The sequence below is a fragment of the Rhopalosiphum maidis genome, chromosome 1 (genome assembly GCF_003676215.2).
Source record: "Rhopalosiphum maidis isolate BTI-1 chromosome 1, ASM367621v3, whole genome shotgun sequence".
In the NCBI taxonomy this organism is placed as follows: domain Eukaryota; kingdom Metazoa; phylum Arthropoda; class Insecta; order Hemiptera; family Aphididae; genus Rhopalosiphum; species Rhopalosiphum maidis.
In genome coordinates, this window is record NC_040877.1 from 19,864,658 (window position 1) to 19,889,544 (window position 24,887).

At 25.0% G+C, this 24,887-nt stretch overlaps 3 protein-coding genes across 3 annotated transcripts in view; 1 reads left to right on the top strand and 2 right to left on the bottom strand.

Annotated features, from left to right (window-relative positions):
• Window positions 1-2,355: 2,355 nt before the first annotated feature.
• On the bottom strand, window positions 2,356-4,347 carry LOC113548629 (lysM and putative peptidoglycan-binding domain-containing protein 1). The gene is made up of 4 exons (XM_026949599.1): window positions 4,022-4,347; window positions 3,683-3,951; window positions 3,333-3,586; window positions 2,356-2,780 (listed from the first exon to the last, which is right to left on the bottom strand). Exons 2-4 carry the CDS (start codon window positions 3,839-3,841, stop codon window positions 2,609-2,611), a joined length of 585 nt encoding a protein of 194 aa, XP_026805400.1. The 5' UTR covers window positions 3,842-3,951; window positions 4,022-4,347; the 3' UTR covers window positions 2,356-2,608.
• Window positions 4,348-14,061: 9,714 nt separating this feature from the next.
• Window positions 14,062-15,408, bottom strand: LOC113548836 (DNA-directed RNA polymerase III subunit RPC7). The gene is made up of 2 exons (XM_026949918.1): window positions 15,334-15,408; window positions 14,062-14,937 (listed from the first exon to the last, which is right to left on the bottom strand). Exon 2 carries the CDS (start codon window positions 14,867-14,869, stop codon window positions 14,099-14,101), a length of 771 nt encoding a protein of 256 aa, XP_026805719.1. The 5' UTR covers window positions 14,870-14,937; window positions 15,334-15,408; the 3' UTR covers window positions 14,062-14,098.
• Window positions 15,409-17,239: 1,831 nt separating this feature from the next.
• LOC113549832 (lysine-specific histone demethylase 1A) overlaps window positions 17,240-24,887 on the top strand; it is a 354,689-nt gene continuing 347,041 nt past the window's right edge. Inside the window, exons 1-12 of the mRNA XM_026951307.1 lie at window positions 17,240-17,376; window positions 17,531-17,650; window positions 17,713-17,857; window positions 18,218-18,351; window positions 18,455-18,616; window positions 18,702-18,818; window positions 18,879-19,070; window positions 19,141-19,286; window positions 19,795-19,885; window positions 19,957-20,088; window positions 20,185-20,258; window positions 21,212-21,360. Of these exons, the coding sequence (XP_026807108.1) occupies window positions 17,615-17,650; window positions 17,713-17,857; window positions 18,218-18,351; window positions 18,455-18,616; window positions 18,702-18,818; window positions 18,879-19,070; window positions 19,141-19,286; window positions 19,795-19,885; window positions 19,957-20,088; window positions 20,185-20,258; window positions 21,212-21,360 (1,378 nt within the window). The 5' untranslated portion in view covers window positions 17,240-17,376; window positions 17,531-17,614. The remainder of the gene's footprint in view (window positions 17,377-17,530; window positions 17,651-17,712; window positions 17,858-18,217; window positions 18,352-18,454; window positions 18,617-18,701; window positions 18,819-18,878; window positions 19,071-19,140; window positions 19,287-19,794; window positions 19,886-19,956; window positions 20,089-20,184; window positions 20,259-21,211; window positions 21,361-24,887) is intronic.

Consider the following 24,887-nt stretch of genomic DNA (forward strand, 5'->3'; position numbering starts at 1 on the left):
AATAGTTAAAAACTTAGAATGTATGGGGTAGTAAAAAAATTGTAAAATCATCCGAAAATCAAAAGTGATATAAACACTTGTATTTTTTAACATACTCCAAAGTTAGGTAGCTAATGCGTCCGTAAATTATTTTTTTAAATAAATATTATAAATTCTAGGTATTTTCAAACTATATACAGTCACATGACATAAATTATTTTATGTAGGTAGTCAGTCGTGAACGCAGGAAAAAAATTCGGTGGACGTTTTTAAAAAAATATACATAAATATCATATCATACTATTAATTTGTAGGTCAGGTAATTTATTTTTTGTTCTTGATATTTCGGAGGGGGTTTAAGCCCCTAAAAATCCCCTTGCGTTTGCGCTTGTAGGTAGTTAAAAATTATAAAATAATTTAATAATGTCTTTATTATAATACTTATAGATATCTTCTGCAAACTACGTATAATTCCAACAACAATAATATTACGTAATTATTTCTATGTTTGATGTATCATAAAAATTGTATTTGTTTTTGTTATGCCATATATTATTTTAGGTAGCTATCCATTACCTAAAATATATGATAATTGATAATATATATATTATATATGGCTATATATGTACCAAATATGGCAAAAATTTCAGTTTCAGCTATATATGTGTTATGTGACAATCGACTATTGCACTAATGATTTATTTTGATGAACTTGGCCGTTAGGGCGTTAGCACGATTATAAAATGGCAAAATGCACTAATTAATCTATTTTATTGTTTAACTTTAAATCTACTATAAAAATAATGGAAATAATAGATTATTATAATTCTATTATATATATTTTATTCCAATTTAAATAGAAGATAAAGAAAAAAAACCCTAACTCCTAATGCCTAAATTGCACCTCAAAACAAAATATACGTCTGCTTGCACTTGAAAACTAGTCTATAATTATTTTCGTTTTATAATTAGGTACCTACCTACATTATTAATAATAATTATAGTAATATTGACATAATAACATAACTATTTATTTGTGTTGTCTGGCGTCCTTATTTAAAACCAAATAACTAATTGCTATTATAGCATTGGTTATAATGAAGTCGTACTATTAATTATTAGGTACCTATTAAAAAGATTATTTATAACAATAGGCAATAGTTTATATTTATAAATTTATCATTATAACTTATAAGAGTGGATAAAAATCAAATAGGTAAACAATAATTTCCAATTAGTATATGGAATTTATACAACTATAGCCTATAGGTATTATAAAATAAAAATTATATATTATTTTAAAAATATGAGTGGTCATAGTTGGTATATAGTTTAGTACCTAAAGTCTGTATTCTGTACCAATGTCCATAGTAAACATATATATAGAAATACACCATAATAATAATATAATGATGTCTCAAGAATTTTGTGTTATTCCTTTCAATAATATTGATTAATTAAAAAAAAAACATTACTGTAATATAATCAGATAAATATTAATTTAATTTACATTTTTAAAAATCTACTCCTTTCTAAATATTTATTTCCTTGTTAACTATAACAGTTTAAGACAATGTCATTTAAAATAGTAAATGCAAAGGTATACTAAATTAAACATAATATGTTTACATGTATGTATGTTTCAGTACATACTATATAAAAATTATGACCTTATAACTAACCTTAAACAAATTACTTCTATATGGTTGTGTGATCATTAGTGATATTTCAATATTTCATTAGTAAAGAATGAGTGGACATTACAATTTCATAACTGAAATAAATAATTTATGAATACTTATATTTCTAAAATATAGAACTAGATATTACATATTTTTAATTGCTGGAAATAAAATAAATAACTTTCTGAGAACAATATTTTATTATTACATAACATAAAGCATTTATATTTGTCTGTTTGTACTTGTATCTGTATAGCATTACTATTTTAGAAAATTAATTTACTTAAGTAATCTAATTTTTTGTTTCAATATAACTATGATTTACTGTTTATAAAAAAAGTATAAAATAGTTTAGTTCAATATAATTATAATAATAGTACTGATGCAAGTTAAGTAAATATTTAATTTGAAAAATTAAATAAATGTAATTGAATAAATAATTTATTTATATTATATGATAAATGCAGTGTACATAATACATATAGTATATAAATATTACATAGAGAAAGACATGATGCTGAACATTTTAAACAAGGGAATTACTGTTGTGACACCTGGTGTCTTGTAAAACTACAATAAATTGTTTTAAAAATATTTAATATCACAAAAAAAACAAATAAGTATAAAATATCAACAATTAACAGAAAACATAATTTATTGATCAAAAATATTATTTTAAATTACAACATTAAAACGGAACCAAACACAGCATTGGTTACATGTCAAATATAGACAAAAATATAAATGTACTTTTAAACATAAAAAATAACATAACCACAACCTTATTTAGATTGAAAATTAATTACAATAGTTTTTTAAAAACAAGTTACAGTTCAGTTAGATTATATTAATAAGTCAACATCTCAATCAAAATTGTTTTAAGATAATTACTATGAAATAAATGTAGTTAAAAATAATATTGGCTAGGGACATTATATTACTATTTATCACAGTGTAAACATTTCTTCTTCATCTTGTTCAAGCCGCTGCCGTGAATTCATTAACTTTTTATTTTGGGTCACAATTATTGGTATATCATCTGTACTTAGTGAGGGACCCTGTATTCTACGATTTGTTAGTCGTTGTCGTGTAAACAATACTTGTTCTTCTGGACAGTACCTGTATAACCAACAGATAATAATATTATTAATTTTTATCATTAACATAAAAATGAATATAAATTACATAATTTGAGAATATATGGTATTGGAATGGTCAAGTGAACTAACAAATTAAAATAGTAAGCATAAACAATATACAATAACAGTATTAATAAATTTGTTAATTCTGAATTATCATTAATTAAAATCAAAGAATAGGATTATTGTAAAAGTTGCACTTTATTTTATGTTTCATTTGTATTCTCTATCAATTAAATATTAAGTATCAAAATAATCTGTATAATTTATAATATTAAATTAGATAGAGAAATGCTATTGTCTATCTTAATAATGGTAATCTTAATGGCTTATAAAATATTGAAGTGTCACTCACAGTTAAACTTGTAATAAATTTGAAATGTAAGATGTACTAGGGTTTCATCCATGTATCTCAAAAATTGATAAATATTCGAGTGTTGGATTATAAACAATTGTATGTCAAATTTTAATTACTCTTAGAAATAATAAATTATTTGTAAAGAAATTTAGACCATTTTAAGAAATAACTTACACACTTCTGTCTTGACTATCAATAACTTGAGCTCTTGCACTAGCAATTTTGTGATCTATTTTATTTAAGAAATTATTACAGTCATCAATGTTGTGTTCTTCAATCGGTGATATGTTAGATGATTTTGACCCTTTGTCATTTTGAAAGTTGTTTGTTCCAATTGCATTGATATCACAAGTAGGTATATTCAGATGTTCCCTTAAGAATAAACTGTCATTTGTAAAGAGTCGGTTAGCATTTCGTATTTGCTCGGTCTAATAGGACAACATTATAAACAAAGCGATTAAAGACGGAAATATCAAAGGTTATTTAGTAAAATATTAAAAATACTAAATAATAATTATATTTACCGTCACGCTGTACTTAAGTGCAAGCCCTTGCAATGTATCCGTCTCTGTGACAACATGTTTGATGTAGTGCTCATTTCGGATGAAGTTGGTATTATTACTTATGCTACCATATTTCCTCAGAGGCTTCGTGTTATCGCGGATGCTTACCCTTTCGTCCATTGGTATTTGGTTATGCCCATTGAAACGATTGCTGTTGCATAATGCGATTTCACAAGACAATAACGTTTTTCACGTCCGCGCAAATAATAAATGTACAAAGTACACAGCTCCTATATACAAACATAGCAGTTATAATGTTTTTGTATGTCGAGTATGGATTATTATTATTATTATTATTACTCGATAAGTGTGAGTACGATTTAAATAATTTCACACAGCGCGGTTTCGTTACGTCTCGTTACCAGCGTCAACGAAACACCTTCACTTCCTAATGAGAATTTCTCTCATCAAACACCTAAAAATGTTTTTGCTATTTGTAAGATTTTTATTTTTGCGTTCCAAGATGATAATTGAAATTGAACAAATGCCTGACACTGGACAGTGAACAGTCTCGGCATTCAGTACGAACGAAAAAAATTAACAAAAATCATAGAATGTCTTTTATCTTATCATAGTATCACAAGTTCTTATCAATATTATATACATACATTAATAAAATCTGGTACATGTGAGTATATTATAATATGTGACACATTATTACAACAGAGTTCTGTGGTAACATCACAGAATAGATAAGATGGTATAATATTTTAATCGTCTTACGATACCGCCCAATCAGAGTCCAGAAAGTACAGTGTGCCACTCCCTACCACAATCATAATGTCATCTTCAACTATAGATTATGTCTATATGTCTTCGACGATAAAGCAAATTGTACTATAATAATTGTAGTTAATTATTAATTTTTTAAAACAAGTTGGTGGCTGAACGTCGATCCAACACGAACAATGGTAAATACTAAATTGCCCGTAATCGCAAGAATAGTAGTGAGAAATGAATTAAGTGTATTCTACTTGTGCATAATATAGTGTCTTAATTAATTATACTATATTATTACAGATAGGTAAATTTAAGGATTTAATTACTATCGCGTTGTTAGTTTACCAATTAATTGTTGATTCTTAATAATATGCAGTTGATACTTGATAATTCAGCATCTAGTTCCAATATTGAGAAAATATTAGTTTTTTTTGTTTTCTAGGCACCTATTGTTTATATATCTACCACAGATGTTAACATACCTTGAGAGGGAAGGCAAAAATACTTTGCATAATATATTATGTAATACGTAAACATATTACTTATACACAATTATTTATTTTTTATTATACAAGCAAGACATGGGAGATGAGAAGTAATTGTATATTTGTATGTAATATACAGATAGGTACAGAGTACACGTAATACCTAAATATAAAATTATTTTAAATCAATTAATATGCTTTTCCATAGTCGTCATAACTCATAGTTTTAAAACACTCATAATTTATGACATAAAAAGTGTAATATTTGTTATATTTTTGGTTTAAACAATCTGGAAAGAAATATTACGTTGACATCCATCATCCGCAGGATATATTAATAGATATTAGGTATCTAAATTAATATTATTAGTATATTACTTATAATTTTGACGTTTTAATAAATATATGTCAAAAATTATAGTACAAAATGCATACAAATTTATTTAATAAAAAGTTGACTTAATTTTGATTTTGAAATTTATTGACTCTTTAATAATGCTATTTTCCTATGAAATATTTATAAAATATATATATAAATTTTTTAAAGGTTCTCAAAGATTTTAAAAAACCAAAAAAATGAGTTAAAAAATTAAAAACGTTGAAAAATGGAAAATAAAAGTTGTGTAAATAGACTTTTTGTTATACATGATTCAAATAATATACTTACAAAGTTACGTTTCACAACCACAAAAAAATACACTTTCCTACAAACTCACATCCCAAGTTATTACAATGTAAAATATTAAAACTTTAAAATGCTCATAAGTCATTTTAAAATAAATATATCAATAAAACCCTACGTGATGCCCTAGATAATACGGAGACAACACATGCTGGTATGAGGTCCTTTTAATCATATTTATAATTTATTATATAATGAATAATGATTTATACAAAATCTTTTTATATATCTATTCTATATGTAGGTACCTATTATAATATTATTTTTGCTGTGTATTGGTTTGCTAATTGCTATATTATAATATGTTGGCCAACTAAATTTGTTTATGTATTTTGTATGGTATAATAGGACTTATTGAAAAATCCAGTGAATCTAGTTGTTTATATAATGTTTATGAAAATGACATTTCGAATAGTTAAGATTAAGGAAGAGGAACCTACGTTATATTATAACTTATAGCTAAACGTATACTGTATACAGTTAAACTGGCTGACAATGCTATTTTTTTGCACCGAACTTGTTATATAATTATAATAATAAATTAATAAACGAGAAAACTCGTTTTGGTTATCTGCTTTTGAAACCGAACTTATAGAGTAGGTACCTATATGAATAGTGTATAATAAAATAAATAATATATTGTGCCAAATAAAATAAAATCTTGAATGCTAGACGCTAGTTGAATGATATTTCAATCGTTTTTGGATGGTTGTCATACGTATATTACCTATTTACAGTGGCGGCTCGTAGTAGTTTAGCACAGGAGTGCGATGAAAAAATTAAAGAACTATAATACATCAACATCATACAAAAAATTAAAATAATAATACAAAATTTAACACGTCGTTACCGTCTGATTTAAGCCACAAAATTCGCCACACACCATAAGCTTTTATAGCTGCCGCGCCGTCGATAATATTATTACTCGTATAATATTATTAAACCTACAGTTAATACGGGAAACTGGTATTTTAATGTGCGGTTCACAATGTCACACAAGCTGTGACGTTGCATAGGTGTATAGCTATCCATATACCCGTATAATAACATCGCGAGTTCGTAACGATATTAAAATAAACTATGAAAATAATTTTAATAATCATTAAAAATATATTTAATTGTTAAGAGGACGCCATACCCGTATGTGTTGTCTCTGTCTTACTAACGTACATTATAGCAAATTTTCGTTCAGCCGAATACATTTTGTGATGTTAGCTTTAATATTAGAATAAATTTACCTATTATCAAATTTAAAGGTAAGAATATTATCTAGACAATGACATATCTTTTTATTGATATTATCATTTTAAAGTGAATTATAAACATTTTAAAGTTATAATATTTTACATAGCTATAACTTACTTTAAAATAATAATATCAATAAAAGCATATGTCATTATCTAGATAATATTCTTACCTTTAAATTTGATAATAGGTAAATTAATAAATTAAATTAAATGTGTTCTGCTGAACGAAAATTTGTTATGGTGTACGTTAGTAAGACAGAGACAACACATGCGGGTATGGCGTCCTCTTAATTTGTTAGTGTATAATATTCTATATACTAAAATATGTAAGTACTTATTTATTTTGTAAATATATTTGTACTTTAAATTGTTCATTTCTGTAGGGAATGCGACCGAAACATTGTACATATGCACAAGCATATTTATAGTATTTATACCGATTTTTTTTTATGCACATTTTTTAATAATAATTGTAATGATAATAATATTATTTTAAATTTTTATTCAATGAAAAAATAGAATAATAATATTTTTAAACAAAAGTTTAATAAATTATGAATCTCCTCAAAATACAATGATTGTGCAAAAAGGAATAGCGAAATACCAAATTATAAGGATCCTATATTATATTATATTATTTATATAAAATTAAAGTTGATTACACACTAATAACTATAAAACTTATATGCATTTATCTATTAGATACAGTATTACGTAAGGTTGATGATTAGACGAACATAAAATAGTATACTATACGTCTATATTGATTATACATTTATACATTATTTCTTTAGTTTGCATTTTATATAATATATTGTACGTACCTATATTGATACAATTAAAATTATCACACACTTATAATGTATAGCTTTTATTAATTATTAACCTGTTAACGATAATAAGTAATAATAATAATAATATTAATAAACCTTTACAGTTAATTGTCATTAAAAATCAATACAAAACAAAATATAGGTACTAAAAGAAACATTAATAAATCATATCAATAATATGTCCGTGTACTTATATAATATGTGCAAACAAGTAAAAACAAAATGTATTTTATGTATATAAAAAATATAAAATAATCATATTATTATAAACTAATTAATATAGGTAAACATAAATCATTATATATAATTTTCTGATTTCTCTTTCTTGCTTTTTAATGCGCAAATGTGTTATAATACTATAATAGTATCATTAAATTTTGATTTTTAAAACCAATTTTGCTTCAATGCTAAATAGTAAATCAGTAAGTAATGCTAATGCATTCAGCCTTTCCTCCTTCATGGTTGGCCTCAAATAGGATTTTACACTTTTAAGAACGGAAATGTCCTCTTGTCTGAGCAAGATGTAAATTTGGAAAAACATACAATCTAGTTCTTTGGTTTTGATAGAAAGAACAGATTTTACATTTTTATCTATAGAGATTCATTTCGAAAAAAGAATACACTCGTCTACAAGTAAGTGCAATATCGTTCGATACCTTGCTCCACCTTACAATATTTACTATTATTTCATAGTACAATTATTGATAGTTTAAATTAGCATTAATTTTTTATTGAACATATTTAATGCATCATTAATAGACAAACTATCAAAATGTTTGCTCTAATCTTCGCTGTTTAAAATTGAATTTAACCTGTTATAATATTTTTAATTGTAGTTGGATTGAAAGAGGTAAACGGTAGATAACATATTGGACGAGTACCGAGGTATACTATTTACTATTTAGAGATTTTATTGTTTTTCAAGGAATTGAAATCTGTTAAAATATAATTATATAGGTACGTATAATATTTGAAGATTAAAACCGAAGAAGCGTTTCCAGTCTCCACTTCAGCATATTGCTTAATATTACATCATACAATTAATAACTTAATATAATCTATTTAATGGCGAAGTAATAACAATGTAAATATTTATTGTAAAACTTAATATTATTTGTATATATAATAATTTGCAGTGTTCCTAAATCCGTGGTTGTGTTATGTAGGCTGCAGCGTACACTGCTTATACCTTCATTCGGGTCTGATATAGTAACCAAGTTACCTTGCTACAGCATGTTTTGAATAAAATGTACCTAGATAAGATGATGTAGTACCCACACATGTGACTCTGTCTTACTAACGTACATAATAAAAAATTTGCTTTCAGCAAACACCTTTTGTGATATTAGTTTTAATATTAAAGTAAATTTACCGATTATCAAATTTAAAGGTAAGAATATTATCTAGACAATGTAATGTGCTTTTATTGATATTATCATTTCAAAGTGATTTATGAATATTTTAAGGTTGTAATATTTTTCATAACTGCCTATAACTCACTTTAAAACGATAATATCAATAAATATTAATATATATATATATTTATTAATATATAATATTAATATTAATAACATTTCATAAAGTAGTAGACAATTACTAAGACATGCAAAATGATGATATTATTCAATTGATGATAAATTATTTTTTTAAGTTTAAAGTTATTTTTGTTATCTCTGATTTTGAACGGTGTGATGAATGTATTGATTTTACAATGATGTATGTTTTTTTTTATTTTTACTTTCTTGATTTTTAATCAAGTAAGTATGGTAATTGAAATGAAAAAAATCTGAATTTTTAAATCTTCGAGGATTTTTGTTAAATAGGAAAATTATAAAAATGTTACTCAGTAGTCAGTTGTAATGAGTAGGTGGATAATTAAGCTAGCTTTAACATAAAATATTATTGAGAGAGATCCGATACCACACCAAAGCGGTATAACGATTTGAATCCAAACGTCGACGTGAACAGTCCCAAAATGTATATTTTTAATTTTTCTCCAAAACTATTAAACTAAAAAGTTGGTTGATAGCTTATTAATAATAGATTATCAAGTAGATACAAAATGTGCGATTATACATTTTCAAAAAAAAATTATTTAATTTTTCACAGTTAAAAAAATAGTTATATTTTGCTAGATTTTCATTTAGTGTGGTAAATTTTGATAGATAACCGAAACTGGAGAACAGATTTTGTTATTTGGGGTCTTGTTAGATTCACAATACATTGACTAGGAGAAGTTTGAAGATTTTCAGAACTTTATCTTCAATCGTTAACTCACTACAAAGCTATAAAGCTGAAAAACAAAAAAATACCCAATAAAATGTATTTTAATTTTTTTTGAAGCTCTGTAGTGAATTAACCTTTTATTTAAAGTTTAAAAGTTCTGAAAATCTTCACTGCACTTCTCCTAGCCAATGTGCATCTAACAAGACTTCAAACAACAAAATCCACTCTCCGGTTTCAGAGATCTATCTAACTAAATGAAAATGAAAATAAAGTACATTATATATACTTATTGCATACAATTAATAAATTTCTAAAAATTGAAAATCAAGAAAGTTTACATGCCGATCTCTGACTTGGAAAGCGTTTTTTTTATTTTTGTGTCTGTCATCACGTTTTGAAGAAGTATTAAAGCTTTGACTTCAAGCCCTCTTTGAATAGGAAATTAAATCTAGTTGGTAATTTAGGGGGTCAAAAGTAAAAAATTTCCAATAGTTTTCTAATAATTAGGAAAAACCCCAAAAAAGTAATGGAAAAACTGAAATTTTTACGTACAACCTGCAGTTTTCGACAAAATCAATTTTTTTATTTTGCTGTAACGATTAAATTTTCAAAATATTTAGAATTTTTTTTCTTGAAATGCTGATAAAAAAAATTTGTTGTTATTTTTTATGGAGGCATACATGACTTGTGTATTGTTTATAATTGGTCAATCTTCTACCATCGTTGTTAAAATTTGTAATATTAATGCATGCAGTTAATTCCCATTTACTGGTTATTAATAGTTTAATTCAGCGGTTTTTAAACTGTGGTACGCGAAGTGCCGTTTTTGGATAACAAACCCATTCAATTATTTAATTCATATCTTATTTTAAAAAACCAATAAATAAAAATAATTATAATGTAGTTGTAGTATTTTACTGCCTTATTATTAGAAAAATGTATTTAACTGTAAAATTTGGAATTCGGATTGTTCTATGTTTAGTCATTACGCGATTGATTGATAATATACCTAAGTGGTACCATTGATTATAAATAGTACTTATAATCAATGGTGGCACGTAAAAAAAAATTTAAAAACCGCAGGTTAATTGGTACTCAGTTTTCAAAATAATATACACCCGATTGTTGAGAAAGTTTTTCGTCAGTGAACCTCTGCGAGCTCCCTCCAACATGGTAAAATGTCAATGCTAAACAACTTAATTTTTATCAAATAATCAAGAAATTAATTTATCGTATTTTGTCATTTGATGCACTATTTTGTCGAAACTGCAATTTATATAATTATATATTTATTAAGCCCACCCAAGCACGCCCTAGTTGCGTCATGAATTAGTGGCTTACCCTTCAGTTTCCTCACTTTTTCTTCCAAAAGATCTTGCTTTCTATATAGTATATAATAAACTACAATGGTAATATTTGTACCTTTGAAAATATATTTGAACATTTTCCTTATTCTCTCAAAACTAGTAAGTGTGGTCAACCTTTCCAAATGTATAGTTGAAAATGCGTTAATTTTATTGCATACACAAAACTCCTTAATTTGGTTAATTGTGTTAAAATACGCCTGTGCATTCGCTTCGGTGGTATAGCGATTCTGGATTTGGAATAAAATGATTTACTGGTCAGCGAATTTATGAGTAATATATTTATTTTGTCTCTCAAAGACTAGATTCGTAATACTTTCCTCCAATGCTTTACCCAATAATATTTTCCTTGTTGCCTTGTGTGTTACCGACTTACCGTACAATACAAGGTATTGATAAAAATAAGTTTTTATTTGGTTTAGCGTTTTTCATATTCCCGTTGATCAAGAAAAAGTTCGAATTTATAACTGCTTGTTTTTTTGTAGTTTGAAATCTGCGGAACTAGTGTCTGAAGTAGATATTAAGTTCTGAATTATGCGTATGCGTGTTAATTGATAAACAGACGACATTAGAATGTTGAACGTCTGCTCAGAAAACTATTTTGTAGTCGTACACGCCATCTCTATAGGTGTAACTAGTCCTTTAAGTTAGTGATGGGGATGGGAGGGTTAGATTCCTAAAAATGTTTGTATCAATTTTTTTTTAATTTGATTATTTTTTATTGTTTCTATATTCTATTGGTGTTCAAGACTGACTTGAATGATTATTAAATTATATGTGAAACATTATATCTTTGTTTATATTATTATATTGTATTGACAAAAATAAAGTTAATACTAACATGTTTATAAACAAATATATTTACCCAAAATATCTAGGGGGGCTGAAGTCCACTAAAGACCTCACATTAGTTACCTACGCCTAGATATTACCAATTTCATTACTTAGCATATAAAACAGATTTTATGTCCAGAAATTAATGCATTTTATTCTAAAAGCGGTGTGCAACTATTGCAAGATTCTATTGAAGTACTAGGAAGTTGTGAAGTGAGACAAATACAAATTAATAAATTATTTTTCTTAAGCTAAAGATTCAAATCGCATGGTTATTTATCATGTATGTATTTAGCGGAGAAACAATTTTTATAATACATGTGATTCAGATCAATGCGTTTCAGTCGTTTTCCGAAACGAGCACCACACAGCAGCAACACCAGATCGATTGCCATTTCTTGAATCATATACTGACAAAGTGACAAACCAGGAGAAAAATCGTCACCACTATATCCTAAACTCAGCATGCGTCACAGTAAATAAAATATAAAATTTCTATCTTTATTAGGTAAGTGTTGTTTATTCATTTATCAAACATATTATTACCGAAGCAGACTTACGATAAAGTATACTTTGTCGTTAAATCTTTCGGAGTCAATCTTTTCCGAGATTGGCTTATAGTTACTACACTAATTAGGTGAGATAGTACGAGTATAAAAACGAATAAAAAGACCTAACCCATGTCCTATTGTAATTACAAAGTCTTGTTAATTTTTAGTTATTACTTTTTTTTTTACATGTTATTGTTTGGTGGCATTTTCATTTTTTTTTTAAACAAAAACGCTGATCGGTGTTCCTATAGTAATTAATAAGAAGTGGATGTTTGTGCATTAATCATATTTTTTAATAATATTTAAATTAATGCTGAGTAAGATAGAAATTTGTTTCATCACTCAAAGAATTCAAATTTATCAATTTAATTTTGTATATTTGTTAGATTTTTATTCGTTTGATCATATTTCTATGTTCATCATGCTTTTAGTACATATCTGAGGATTTTCGCATTATATTAACGGACTTGGCACGATTAACATTAATAGACAAAATGTCCCGCGGTTGTAGTCCTATGAAATATTCGCACCAACCAGAAATAGTCGTTTTTCACTCGTATTGGTACTTGGTTTCTAATATATACCCAAAAACAGCAGTTTGCAAATATTATTTTTAATTTTTAATTTTAATAATAGTAAATTTAATTTTTTTAATTATTAATAATTTATTATTTAAAATTTTTAATAAATAAAAAATGTTATTGATGCATATTTTTAATTTTTTAGTGCATTAACATCCATTCTTTAGTAATTACCTATATTTACTTATATATTTAAATAATATATGGTTTTTTCTTTATAGAGTAGCAATAAATAATTAACAAGAAAATAGTTCAATTTTTAAAATAATACAAAATGTTTCATATTTATTATTTGCCACTTTAAAATAAGTATTTAACTAAATGTTTATGCAGATAATAAAATTACATAAAAATTAAATTCTTTAAACATTTGATAAAATATCTTACTTGACTATATGCCTACGACATAAATATAAATATGTTTATTGATAGTACAAACTGTACAAAATAATATTAGGTAAAGATTACTTGATATATCATTTAAAGTTTTTTATTCATACAAAATACTAATATATTAATTTAAATGTTATAGATACAATTAAATATTTAACATAACTTCTACAGTTGATCTGATGTTTTAATATTTATTGTTAAACTTAAATCAATTATAATAAATTATATTGAAATATAAATAAGCATTAGCTATGATGATATTTAAAAAAAAATTAATATTATTGCAATATAATTAAGTTTTGGATTTATTGCATTAACAATTTAATCCACAGCCTGATTTGATGAAAAATATAGCCAACCAAATATATAATAGAAAAATAGTTTTTATATTGGGTAACTAAATAGTATAACAAAAAGATAATAAGCATTAACTTTTATTGAAAATATAATTAACAATATAATTAATAAATTGCATCATTATCATCCAGACCATCATCATCATCATCAAGATAGCCTTCGCCATTATCAAAATAGTTTTTATTGTAATCTGTACCATCATCTAATTCATCATCTACATCACTTTCAAATTCTTCTTCAATGTCTTTAGGCTGTTCATCTTTATCTTCATCCTCTTTCTTTTTTGGCTCTTCACTGTCTTCTACATCAATGTCTTCTTCTTCATCAAGTTCTTTGACAACACTTTCATTAATTAAAAGTGATGTTGTAGGATTTTCAGTTTTTGCCTTCTTTTTGTTAGCAGGACAAAGGAAATCATCAATTTTATTTTTTTTAGCAGAAACAATTTCTTGCAATGACAAATAATCATGATTAGTAATCTCAGATTTTAACTTTTCCATCCATTGTTTATCAGTTAATGGTTTTTCATCCTGTGAACTTTTTTTTTTTTTCGGTAATAAAGATGGTGGAAAGTAGTTATGATTTTCTATAGATTTAAGGTATGACCAAGGAGTTGTAAACTCTTCTTTAGAAATAAATGATGCAGCATTATTAAAATGCTTGGCTAACTTCTTTTCAAAAGCTATCAGGTCATCATCTTCACTGTCTTCTTCAATTTCAGTAACTGTTGCTCTCAAAGGGGGAAAGAGTTCTGGGGCTTTAAAATCAAGTGGATCGTCTACTTCTAATTTGTCAGGGCCAATGGATATATGTGGGCGACCAACATTATTACCAGCTCCTCGTCCTCCTCTCTTTCCCCTTGATGCACCAGCCATTAACCTAACTAACACTTTTCTAAGTTTTTATTTGTAGTTGATATTTTTTGTTTATGTGGCAAAGCTTCCTGGTAAAAAATAAATAAAAAAATACTAATAAATACATTAGGCTATAAAAATTAAGTTAAACTTTGATTTTTACAGGGGAATGTCATGGTGAGAACTAAGAAATATTGATTACATTTTTTTTATATTTGTTTTAGATAATAATATATTTTTATGAAATATTAAAATATAATATATAATAAAACTGCATTTATAAACAAATATAAAAAAAAGTATGAAAAATTGGATAATTGTAAAAAAATAGAACAGTTTTATAAATTATTAAATTAAAAAAAAAAAGCGTGTATTTTGGTAGAATCCATAAAATATTTCAAAAAAATTTGTAAAAACAAACAAGAATACAATATTTAGAGATGCCTTAATTTACTTTATAACTTCCATAAAACATAAATACTTACAGGGTCATAAATGACTTTTACAACCAAAGAACAGCTAGGGCAAGTAGCATCAGTTTCTCCAGATTCTAATTCTTCCTAAAAAAAATTATAATCTTAAGTAATTCAAAATATACAAGATAACATTGAGAAATATATAAAAATACATTAAATTTCAACAAAAAAAGACAAATCGTAATAATCTTAAATGAATTAATATTTTTAGTAATTTAATAGTAAAAATTAAATAATTGAAGTACCTACAAGAAAATTAATTTTTAGAAAAAGTTACATTATCTTAACGGGAGATAAGTTTTATGTTATAGAATTTACGCTGTACTGAACAAATGTTTTATTGTACTTAATACAACTGTTATGTTTAATAAAATGTACTTATTTTAACTTTTTAAATATATATTCTATTGAAAATTTCAAAATAAGAATCAAACTCGGTGGTAACCACTATATGTTGTATACCAGTCAGGCAATAATCAATTGTTATCTCCACTGAGTCAAGCATTTGTACGAAGTACTCTTATTTTGTAGAAATTTCCCGGGCACAAGTGGTCAACTAACTACAGTTATTGACATAAATAGATGTACGGATTGTGAAATTATACAAAATATTAATAAACATAGAAGTTTTAAGGAAAATTTTTTTACGGTTAAAAGTATCAACTTTATAAGGTAAATTATTAAAAGTTTGACGGCATAACACATTAATAATTTAAAATATAATGGTGAGAGAATGTACTGAAAAAATCATATTAGTGTAAAACTGTTTCTATTTTCCATTAATAACAAAAAAAAAAAAAAAAATACAACAGTACATTCCACGTACTAAAAATGTAGTAATTACTAATTAGTATGGTTTATACATTATCCATGAATATATTATATTTATAAAAAAAAAATCTTTACTTTTGTTATTTGAAAACGATCTCCACATGGACATGGATAATAATACATTTCATCATCTTCATCATATTCAAAATCTTCTATTTCAACTTCGTCGTGATAAATGGACATTTGAAGAGATTATCTGTAAATATGATTTTCAACTAATACAGTTAAATTTATTAGATTAAATTAGGTACTAGATACCTATTATTACTAGAATTTATAGTAAACCTAGTTTCACTATCAGCACAATATCACTAATAATAAAAAATAATTTTTAATTTACTCACAGCTTACAGGTATTTATTGAATGATATTTAAAAATCTTGCTTTGTCAAGATATTATTAGTAAAATACTTTGACTCTTAATTCTTACCATAACGACATACTCGGCAAAACGTTAAATTCGTAGTTCGTGCTATCAGCTTGAAGCTTCTTGTAAATTGACATTCAAACACGTTTTTGATAGGTATATACAAAATAACCTAACATTTATCAAGACGCTATCATTAAAATTTTAAATAGTGATATCACATAATCAGATTTATCACCTGTGTGCAAACCTGATACTGCTGTTATTCTGTGATATTGTAATTTCAAATTTGTGTGAATTATCTATCTATTAAATCTATTTAAATTTGGTTTCAATGCTTAGAAAAATTATTTTTTTTAATTATATTTATACAGATTGATCTTATATAAAAAGGAATGAAAATTAAACATTTTTGAGTTCCCCGCCAAAGGGTTGGTGGTTACAAGAAATTATTTATTGATTATAATATGAATATTTTATGAAAAAGAAATGTATATTATTTTACCAGTGGGAAATAATTATTAGGAATATTAATTGCTCGACTAATAATGTTTTGCAGTCTTACAATTATTATAAAATTATTTAAAATATTATAGAAGTCTATAGGAATCGTACTTTACCGGATTTTTCTGAAAATTCCCGGCATTTTGTTATCATTATCACAATGAGCGCCAAACTCAATCGCTGCAGCTGTGCTTTTGATTATCTGCGGCAGATGTTTTAAACGTCTTGTAGTTCTGTTTCATTTCATTTGAATTTGAAATTTGAATTTTCTCATCGTTTTACTGTATTTCTGTTAACTGTCTCTTAATAGAAATTGTTCTTTAAGTTGATAATTTATTGAATATTTCTTGGTATGTGTATTTTTTTTTTGTATATTATATTTAAGTAAAAGATTTTTTTGAAAAATTTAATTAATAAATGTAGACACATAATGTTTGTAATTTAAATTAGTAGCTATTAAAAACTCTTAAACCAACCTAATTATTTTATTTTTATTTTATATAGAATTCATAATATACTGCATCTGCAATCAATTCAGTTGTGTTGTATAATTGTGAACTCAGTAGATATATATTTAAAGTAATAATCATGAGTGCATTGATTAATCGTCGTAAGCGAATTCGAGTAAGTTAAAATATTTGGTTTTGTTTAGAGTATTATTAATTACCTCGAGCTTTGTGTATTAGTTGAATTCAGGTGTACCCAATGAAGATGATGCTTCTCCTAATGTAACCGATAGTGCTCCTGACAATAATGTATCTGAGGATAATGCAACACCAATGAAAGAGGAAAATGATTTTGAATTGGACTCCGAACAAGATGATCCAACAGGTAAAACTAATTTGTCAACCACCAAACAATGATATATTATATGATGATTAATGGTAAATTTTAAGTTATATACATTTTTAATCTCCAGGTTATATTTATTTATTATCCAACTTAAAAATGTCATAACTCTAAAATGCTGTTTCAATGCAAAAACTGAATTGATTTTAATTCTTGGGCTTTTATAATTAATTTAGTTCTTCAACCTTTAGTTTTTATCAATAGAGTATCTTACCTGAAAATTCATTAAATAATTTGGTTAATGATGTCTTATTTTTAATTTTTATATTAAATATATTATGTTAAGAAATTTTAATTTAGAACATTATTTATTATATTATATATAAAATAAAATTGTATTAGGTTTGGAAGGAGCAGCATTTCATAGTCGTCTACCTTTTGATAAAATGACTTCAAATGAAGCTTACTGTTTTTCGGATGTGGCTCATGGTCCTACACAAACTCAGAAGGTTTTCTTACACATTCGTAATCGATTGGTAAATACTATATAATAATTATTGTATAAACATTTTTAAAATATTTTAATTAATTTTAGAAGAATTCCAATTAAATTTATTTATTATTTTGTTTTATTATTAGTTACAACAATGGTTGGATAATCCAAAACAACAATTACTTCTTGAATCTGCTTTGCCATTAATTGAACCACCTTTTAATACTGATAAAGCTCTTATCCAACGAATTTATGCATACTTAGAGCGTCATGGATTCATAAACTTTGGAGTATTTAAGAGATTAAAAGTAATAAAATAATAAGATATAACATTGGTTTGATGTTATAGTATATTAAAAATAAAAATGGTTAATCAATTACTTATGTTTATAGCCTCTACCAGTAAAGAAAATAGGAAAAGCTATTGTTATTGGTGCTGGTATTGCTGGACTAGCTGCTGCTCAACAAATGCAACAATTTGGCATGGAAGTTGTAGTTTTAGAAGCAAGGGTACTATAATAACACATTCATTTAATCTTAATTTTATGCATAAATGATCACTTAATTTAGGATCGAGTTGGTGGGCGCATAGCTACTTTTCGTAAGAATAGTTATGTTGCCGATTTGGGTGCAATGGTAGTTACTGGTCTTGGGGGAAATCCAGTTACAGTACTATCTAAACAAATCAACATGGAACTTCATCGTATACGCCAAAAATGTCCTCTATATGAACCTGGAAAAGTTAATGCATTGGTATCTACGGTAAGTTAAAAGATTATTAGTTGAATTATTAAATATATCACATTTTAATACAATATATTTTGTATTATAGCAAGTTCCTAAAGAAAAAGATGAAATGGTTGAGAGAGAATTTAATCGTCTTCTGGAAGCTACTAGTTATTTATCTCATCATTTGGATTTCAATTACTGTGATGGAAAACCTGTTTCTCTAGGTCATGCTTTAGAATGGGTTATAAAGTTTGTATTTTTTACTTAATTACATGTTTCTTTATTAATATTAAAACTGGAGATAAACTATAATTGTATTTCAATTTAAGAAAAAAACTTTGTTCTATTACAAATTTCTATATATTGTAAGGTATATTAAAAAAATATTTTCTGATGTGATTTGGTTAATATTCACAGTCATCTTACAAATGTATTATGAATTAAATATGTTTAACAAAATTTTAAATTTTTAAATCTTCAAAGTGTTTAAAAAATAAACAAAAAACTATATTATTTAAACACAAAAGTTATAAATATTAATTCTCATAAAATATACTATATAATATTATAATATATAGTTTATTTCAGTTTTAGTAAATTGTTTTAATATAATGTTCCATTATATTTGCTATTAAATCCTAATTTGTTTCAAAATGAAGTTTGTAAATTTATTTTTTAAATTTTTTGCTATAATTCAAATTTAAAATGTTTATTGAATATTATGGTTTATTAATTTTCTACATTTTGTATGTGATAGATTACAAGAGAAACATGTTAAAGAAAAGTTGATTCAATACATGAAAAATGTTGTAGCTTTACAAGAACGACTGAAAACAAATTATAAAAAGGTATATTCAATATTAATATAATTGTTATGTTATCTTTATTTGTACTGTCAAATTGGGATCATTTTGTTTAGTTACTTCAAGTGGAAGAAACTTTAAAAGATTTATCTGTGCAACAAAAAGAAAATGCTGAAGAAAAAGCTAATGATGCTAGTTCAAATTTTGCGTACCTTGCTGCTACAAGAGAGATGGCTCTTAATGTTAAAGTAAGCTTAAATTATATCTAAATTATTAATTAGTTTGTTAAGTAAGATAATAGATATCATTGTGATTATATTTAATTTATGCACATATTTTTGTAGCAATGGGATGAGTTAATAGAAGAAAAGAATGAAATCGAAGAAAAACTAAAGGAGATGGAAGCATCTCCACCAAGGTATATTTATATTAAATTTTTATAAATACTCACATTTGTTTTTTATAGTTAATTTAGTATAATTTATTTTATTTATTTAAACTTAAATTATAATTATTAAATTTAAGTAAACTATATAAATATATATCTCATAAGTTACAACTATGGCTCAATTAAACTTTGATGCTTTGAAAATTGATTTAAATGATATGCAATGTTTCCATGTGTGAAGCTTAATAATTCATTTAAAAGGTTGTTATCTTTGCTATATTTTTTTTAAGCTTTATAAGTATGAATAAAATATAACTTATATTAAAAACAAACTAGAGTAGTCGTTTTGCGAATTTAAATATAGCTTGTTCTTAAATAAGTCACGAAAAAACAGTTTGGTAAAAAACTTTTGGTATTTATTTAACACTTCTTTATTTTAACTGAACTAATAATTATACAAAACCAATATACTTAGCAAAATATTTTAGAAATTCCGCCTACTTAACTCTTTTTTTTTTGGGATATAGTAAGGCCAATTTATATTTAGGCCTTCCCTAGCTTTGTCGATTAATATTGGGTGAATTAAACTTTATAATTGCATTCAATATTAGAAGGTCATTGAATATAATTTAAAATTAAATGTTATTAAATTGTAAATTTTTAAAAATTAGCTTTATAGAGTATTTTGGATACAAATTGATAAACCAGTTTACCTATTTACAATGTAACAATCGCTACATTTGTCACATTACTGTTCAATGTCAAGTGTTTCATCAATTGATACTAAACATTTATTAGGTTTTAATGAAAAAATGTACCTTTTTTGTTGTTGTTTCATCATAAAGGTATTGTTATACTAATATTCATTATCATTAACAAAAGGTTTCAAACATATTTTTTTATATTTAAATAAATATTTTTTTTATTAATTTAATTAGTCTATAGTATAAAATAAAATAATTTAAGATGTGTTTATTTTTTAGTGATGTATATCTATCAACTAAAGATCGTCAAATTTTGGACTGGCATTTCGCAAATTTAGAATTTGCCAATGCTACTCCACTTAATAATCTGTCATTAAAACATTGGGATCAAGACGATGACTTTGAATTTACTGGAAATCATCTAACAGGTCAGTGATATTTAATTTTTTACTTAATATTATGATTAAAATTATTAGTAAAACCTTAAGACAATTTTAAAGTTGTTTATATTATTCGGTACTCCTCTCAAATATGTGAAAAACTTAGTAGTAAGAAAAAGTAGTGGATAAAATGTAAAAATCTATGATTTGCATATTTATCTCAAACCATAACTACTTAAATATTTTAATCAATATTTAAATTATTATTTTTTTTATTTATAAACATGTTATTAGTCTTATAATATCATGTTTTTTGCTCTTTAAGCTTTTTGTTCCTTGATTCATATAGGTATCCGCTCAACATTTAGTACAGAAAATATGTGCTAACTAAAATTATAATAAGCTTTATTGGATTTAATGATGTAAATCAAATGCTTAAACATTATTATTTTGGTTTACCATTTATTTTATATTATGACAATATAGTATGTAATTTATTTTCAAAATATTTTTGAGAATTTATCTAAATAAATCAATATAAAAAGGTTAAACAATATCTAGAAGTTACAACCAACTTAATTGTTGGTTATAATTACATCCTTAGGCATAAATATTTTTTAAAAGTGTGCAAAATTAATTAATAACATCTGATGGGTGTATTTTTTATTGTGATGTGCAAACTAGTATCTTAATTGATGAATAGAAGAGAACTAACTTGGGGAATAATCACAAAATAGCTGGTTTTTTTTGTAAATATTTTTGTTATATCTCCCTGAAAGGATTATTAAAGAATATGAAGTATTATTGTTATATTTTACTATTATGTGTAAACAGTACTTATATAAGTATTTTAATATAATATATTGATCAAATGTGGTTTAATTTTTAATAAATTAAATTGTTGACAAGTAAAGTGAATTACCAAAGGGTATACTATTAATATTCAAGGTCTATAAGAGGGAACGAGGGGCGCTGGGGGTTTCCAACCCCCACAGGAATTGATTATTTAACAAATAAGAACAGAAACCTTGATTTTATTTTATATTTTATTTGACTATATATATATATAATAAACTTTCCATCCCTTCACCCCTCCCCAAAAAATTGTGAATACTCTACTGGTTGATAGTCTACTAATAAACAAAAGAGAGAACACAATAAGCTCTAAGTTAAATTTGCGTGTATTTTATATGTCTTATTCAGAAAAGAAAATGTCCAATTAATTAAATCGATTTGCTCAATTTACTTTATTCACCATAATAATGAATGTTCACTGTTAAAAGAATCATACTGCATAACAATTCAATAACGTTTTATTTTTTGTTTGGTCTTAATACATTTTTTTTATAAGAAAATAAAATAAGTACCAAATATTAATAGGATTGATGAATTTTATATTTTCATTATAAATTTATAGAAGACTTTAAATATGTTAATAATAAATGTAGATTTGAAAAAACACAATATTAAATTTTGATTAGTTGATTGACAATGATAAATGTATAATACATATTATTAAATAATATAGAAATTAATATGAAATTTATTAAATATTTAAGTTTATAATGTTTGTAATATATTATGTATATACTATGTCATATAGATATAATATTGTGTTATGCATATTTTAAAGAATATATTATAGAAAGTTAAACTTACACCTGTTAAGTTTCAACATTTAAACTCACTTAAGTTCTTTTATTCTACCATGTCAATGAAATAGATCTCATAAATATATAAAAATTAAATATTATTATGTATTGTTAATAAATATTAATAATACTTAAAAGATTAAGGTCATTATGATGATCTAATAAAATAATTTTTGGTTTTTTTTTATTTTTTCATTCAAAAACAATGATATATTTTTCTTATTTAGTATTATTTAATTTAAAAACTATTAGGTTTTTTAAATTGCCCTTCAATTGTAGTTTAATTTTTAAAGGGATTGGTTATAAAGAATATTGCATGTGCTGTTCTATTTCTCTTTAAACTTGAGCATTTACAAAGGGATTATGAAGTTTTGTCCTGGGCAAAAAACTAAAAAAAACTGGGTATACCGTATCCAGTGTTGACAAAGAGATAAAAGAAACCGCCCTTAGGTACTTAAAATTACATCTGTCCACATTGAATAGTATTTTTTTAAACTAATTTGAACTGAATGAATAATGATTTCTTCTAATCATAGGAGATCTATTCAAAATATTAAAAAACATTTTTATTTAGTGTGGTTTGGATTTTAAGATAAATAATAGTTATTACTTATTATGAATAAATTAATAGAATAATATATAATTATTAGCCATATTTTATAAATAAATAATAACTTAAGATAAAAACTTAATGTTATTTAAAATAAATTATATTTATTATTAAAATTATTTAACTATGTAAATATTTTAAAATGTCTTCTCTTACATTGTTAATTTATTTTAACAATGATGCAAGAAAAAAGTTTTTACAAAAGTCACCCCGAGAATAGGTATTACTTTTGTTAATGTTTAGTAAAACTGAAGTACATTTGTGTATTCTATTATATTTATTAGTTATTAGTTTATTATTGTACAGTGTACATAGTTACATAATATTATTCTTATTTATTTTAATATACGTCCTAGATAAGTAAAACTGAAATGATTTTGATTCTTTCTACTGTTTATAGTTTATTACATATAATTCCGCGTATCGCCTACTCAGTAATTTGTAAATTTATCGTAATTTGTTGTTAATTAAAATGTGTTTTAACGGCAATTATTAATCATGTATGAATATATTATAAGGTAAAAAATTGTCTGGATGTTTAAACTTGTGTTGTTTTGATATATTTCATCTTGTTAGGTGTTTTTCGTATTTGAATAACAAATACCATATAATGTAAAAATGTACTGTAAATATACATATCAGTCTTAGCGGGGGTCCGCGTAGAGAAAGTTTTTATTTAATGAAACGCAATAAAGAGCTTAACATTGACTAATTATTTAACATTGTCTCAATACACGTTATTTTAAAAACGGTATTTCATATTTTTTATTGTACATCTCAAAGGTGTTTTTATGACAAATGATCTAGTTTTTCTTTTATAAATTATTTGAGATTACGAACAATTTTAGACTATACTTAAATATTTATTTTATTCAACGGTTTATAAACTTATCTAAAAATTGAAATACATAGTTTCACATCATCAGCCGGACAAGATATAAGAATGAAAATGATAGTTCATTAATTCAACATAAAAATGTATGAACGTCAACGGGCAACTAGTAATAACTAATAAGCTCCAAACAGTTTGTAGTTTATTCGTAGTTAAAAAATGATGCACTAGGTCCATTGACTTTTCTAGCAATTGTAAAATAGGCATCACTGTTTAGTATAATAAATTCCGTTTTATGATAATGCATACTTTACAAAGTGGTCAAGTTAGTTGATTGTCTGTATACTATCTAGATGGTAGACACTATAGTGCATCATGGTTAAAGCAGAGTACAGATTAACGGCCTATCATTTATCAAGTATTCTGATGTTTTCTTATATAAATATTTTAGTCATGTCCAAAACTGATATCACCAGGTACC

Excerpts from the sequence above, each read along its gene's own strand:
- LOC113548629 (XM_026949599.1), bottom strand. The coding sequence starts at position 3,841 with ATGGACGAAAGGGTAAGCATCCGCGATAACACGAAGCCTCTGAGGAAA. Across the intron at positions 3,587-3,682 it reads CACTTAAGTACAGCGTGACG|ACCGAGCAAATACGAAATGC; the intron begins GTAAATATAATT and ends TTGTCCTATTAG. Across the intron at positions 2,781-3,332 it reads GATAGTCAAGACAGAAGTGT|GTACTGTCCAGAAGAACAAG; the intron begins GTAAGTTATTTC and ends TTGGTTATACAG.
- LOC113548836 (XM_026949918.1), bottom strand. The coding sequence starts at position 14,869 with ATGGCTGGTGCATCAAGGGGAAAGAGAGGAGGACGAGGAGCTGGTAAT.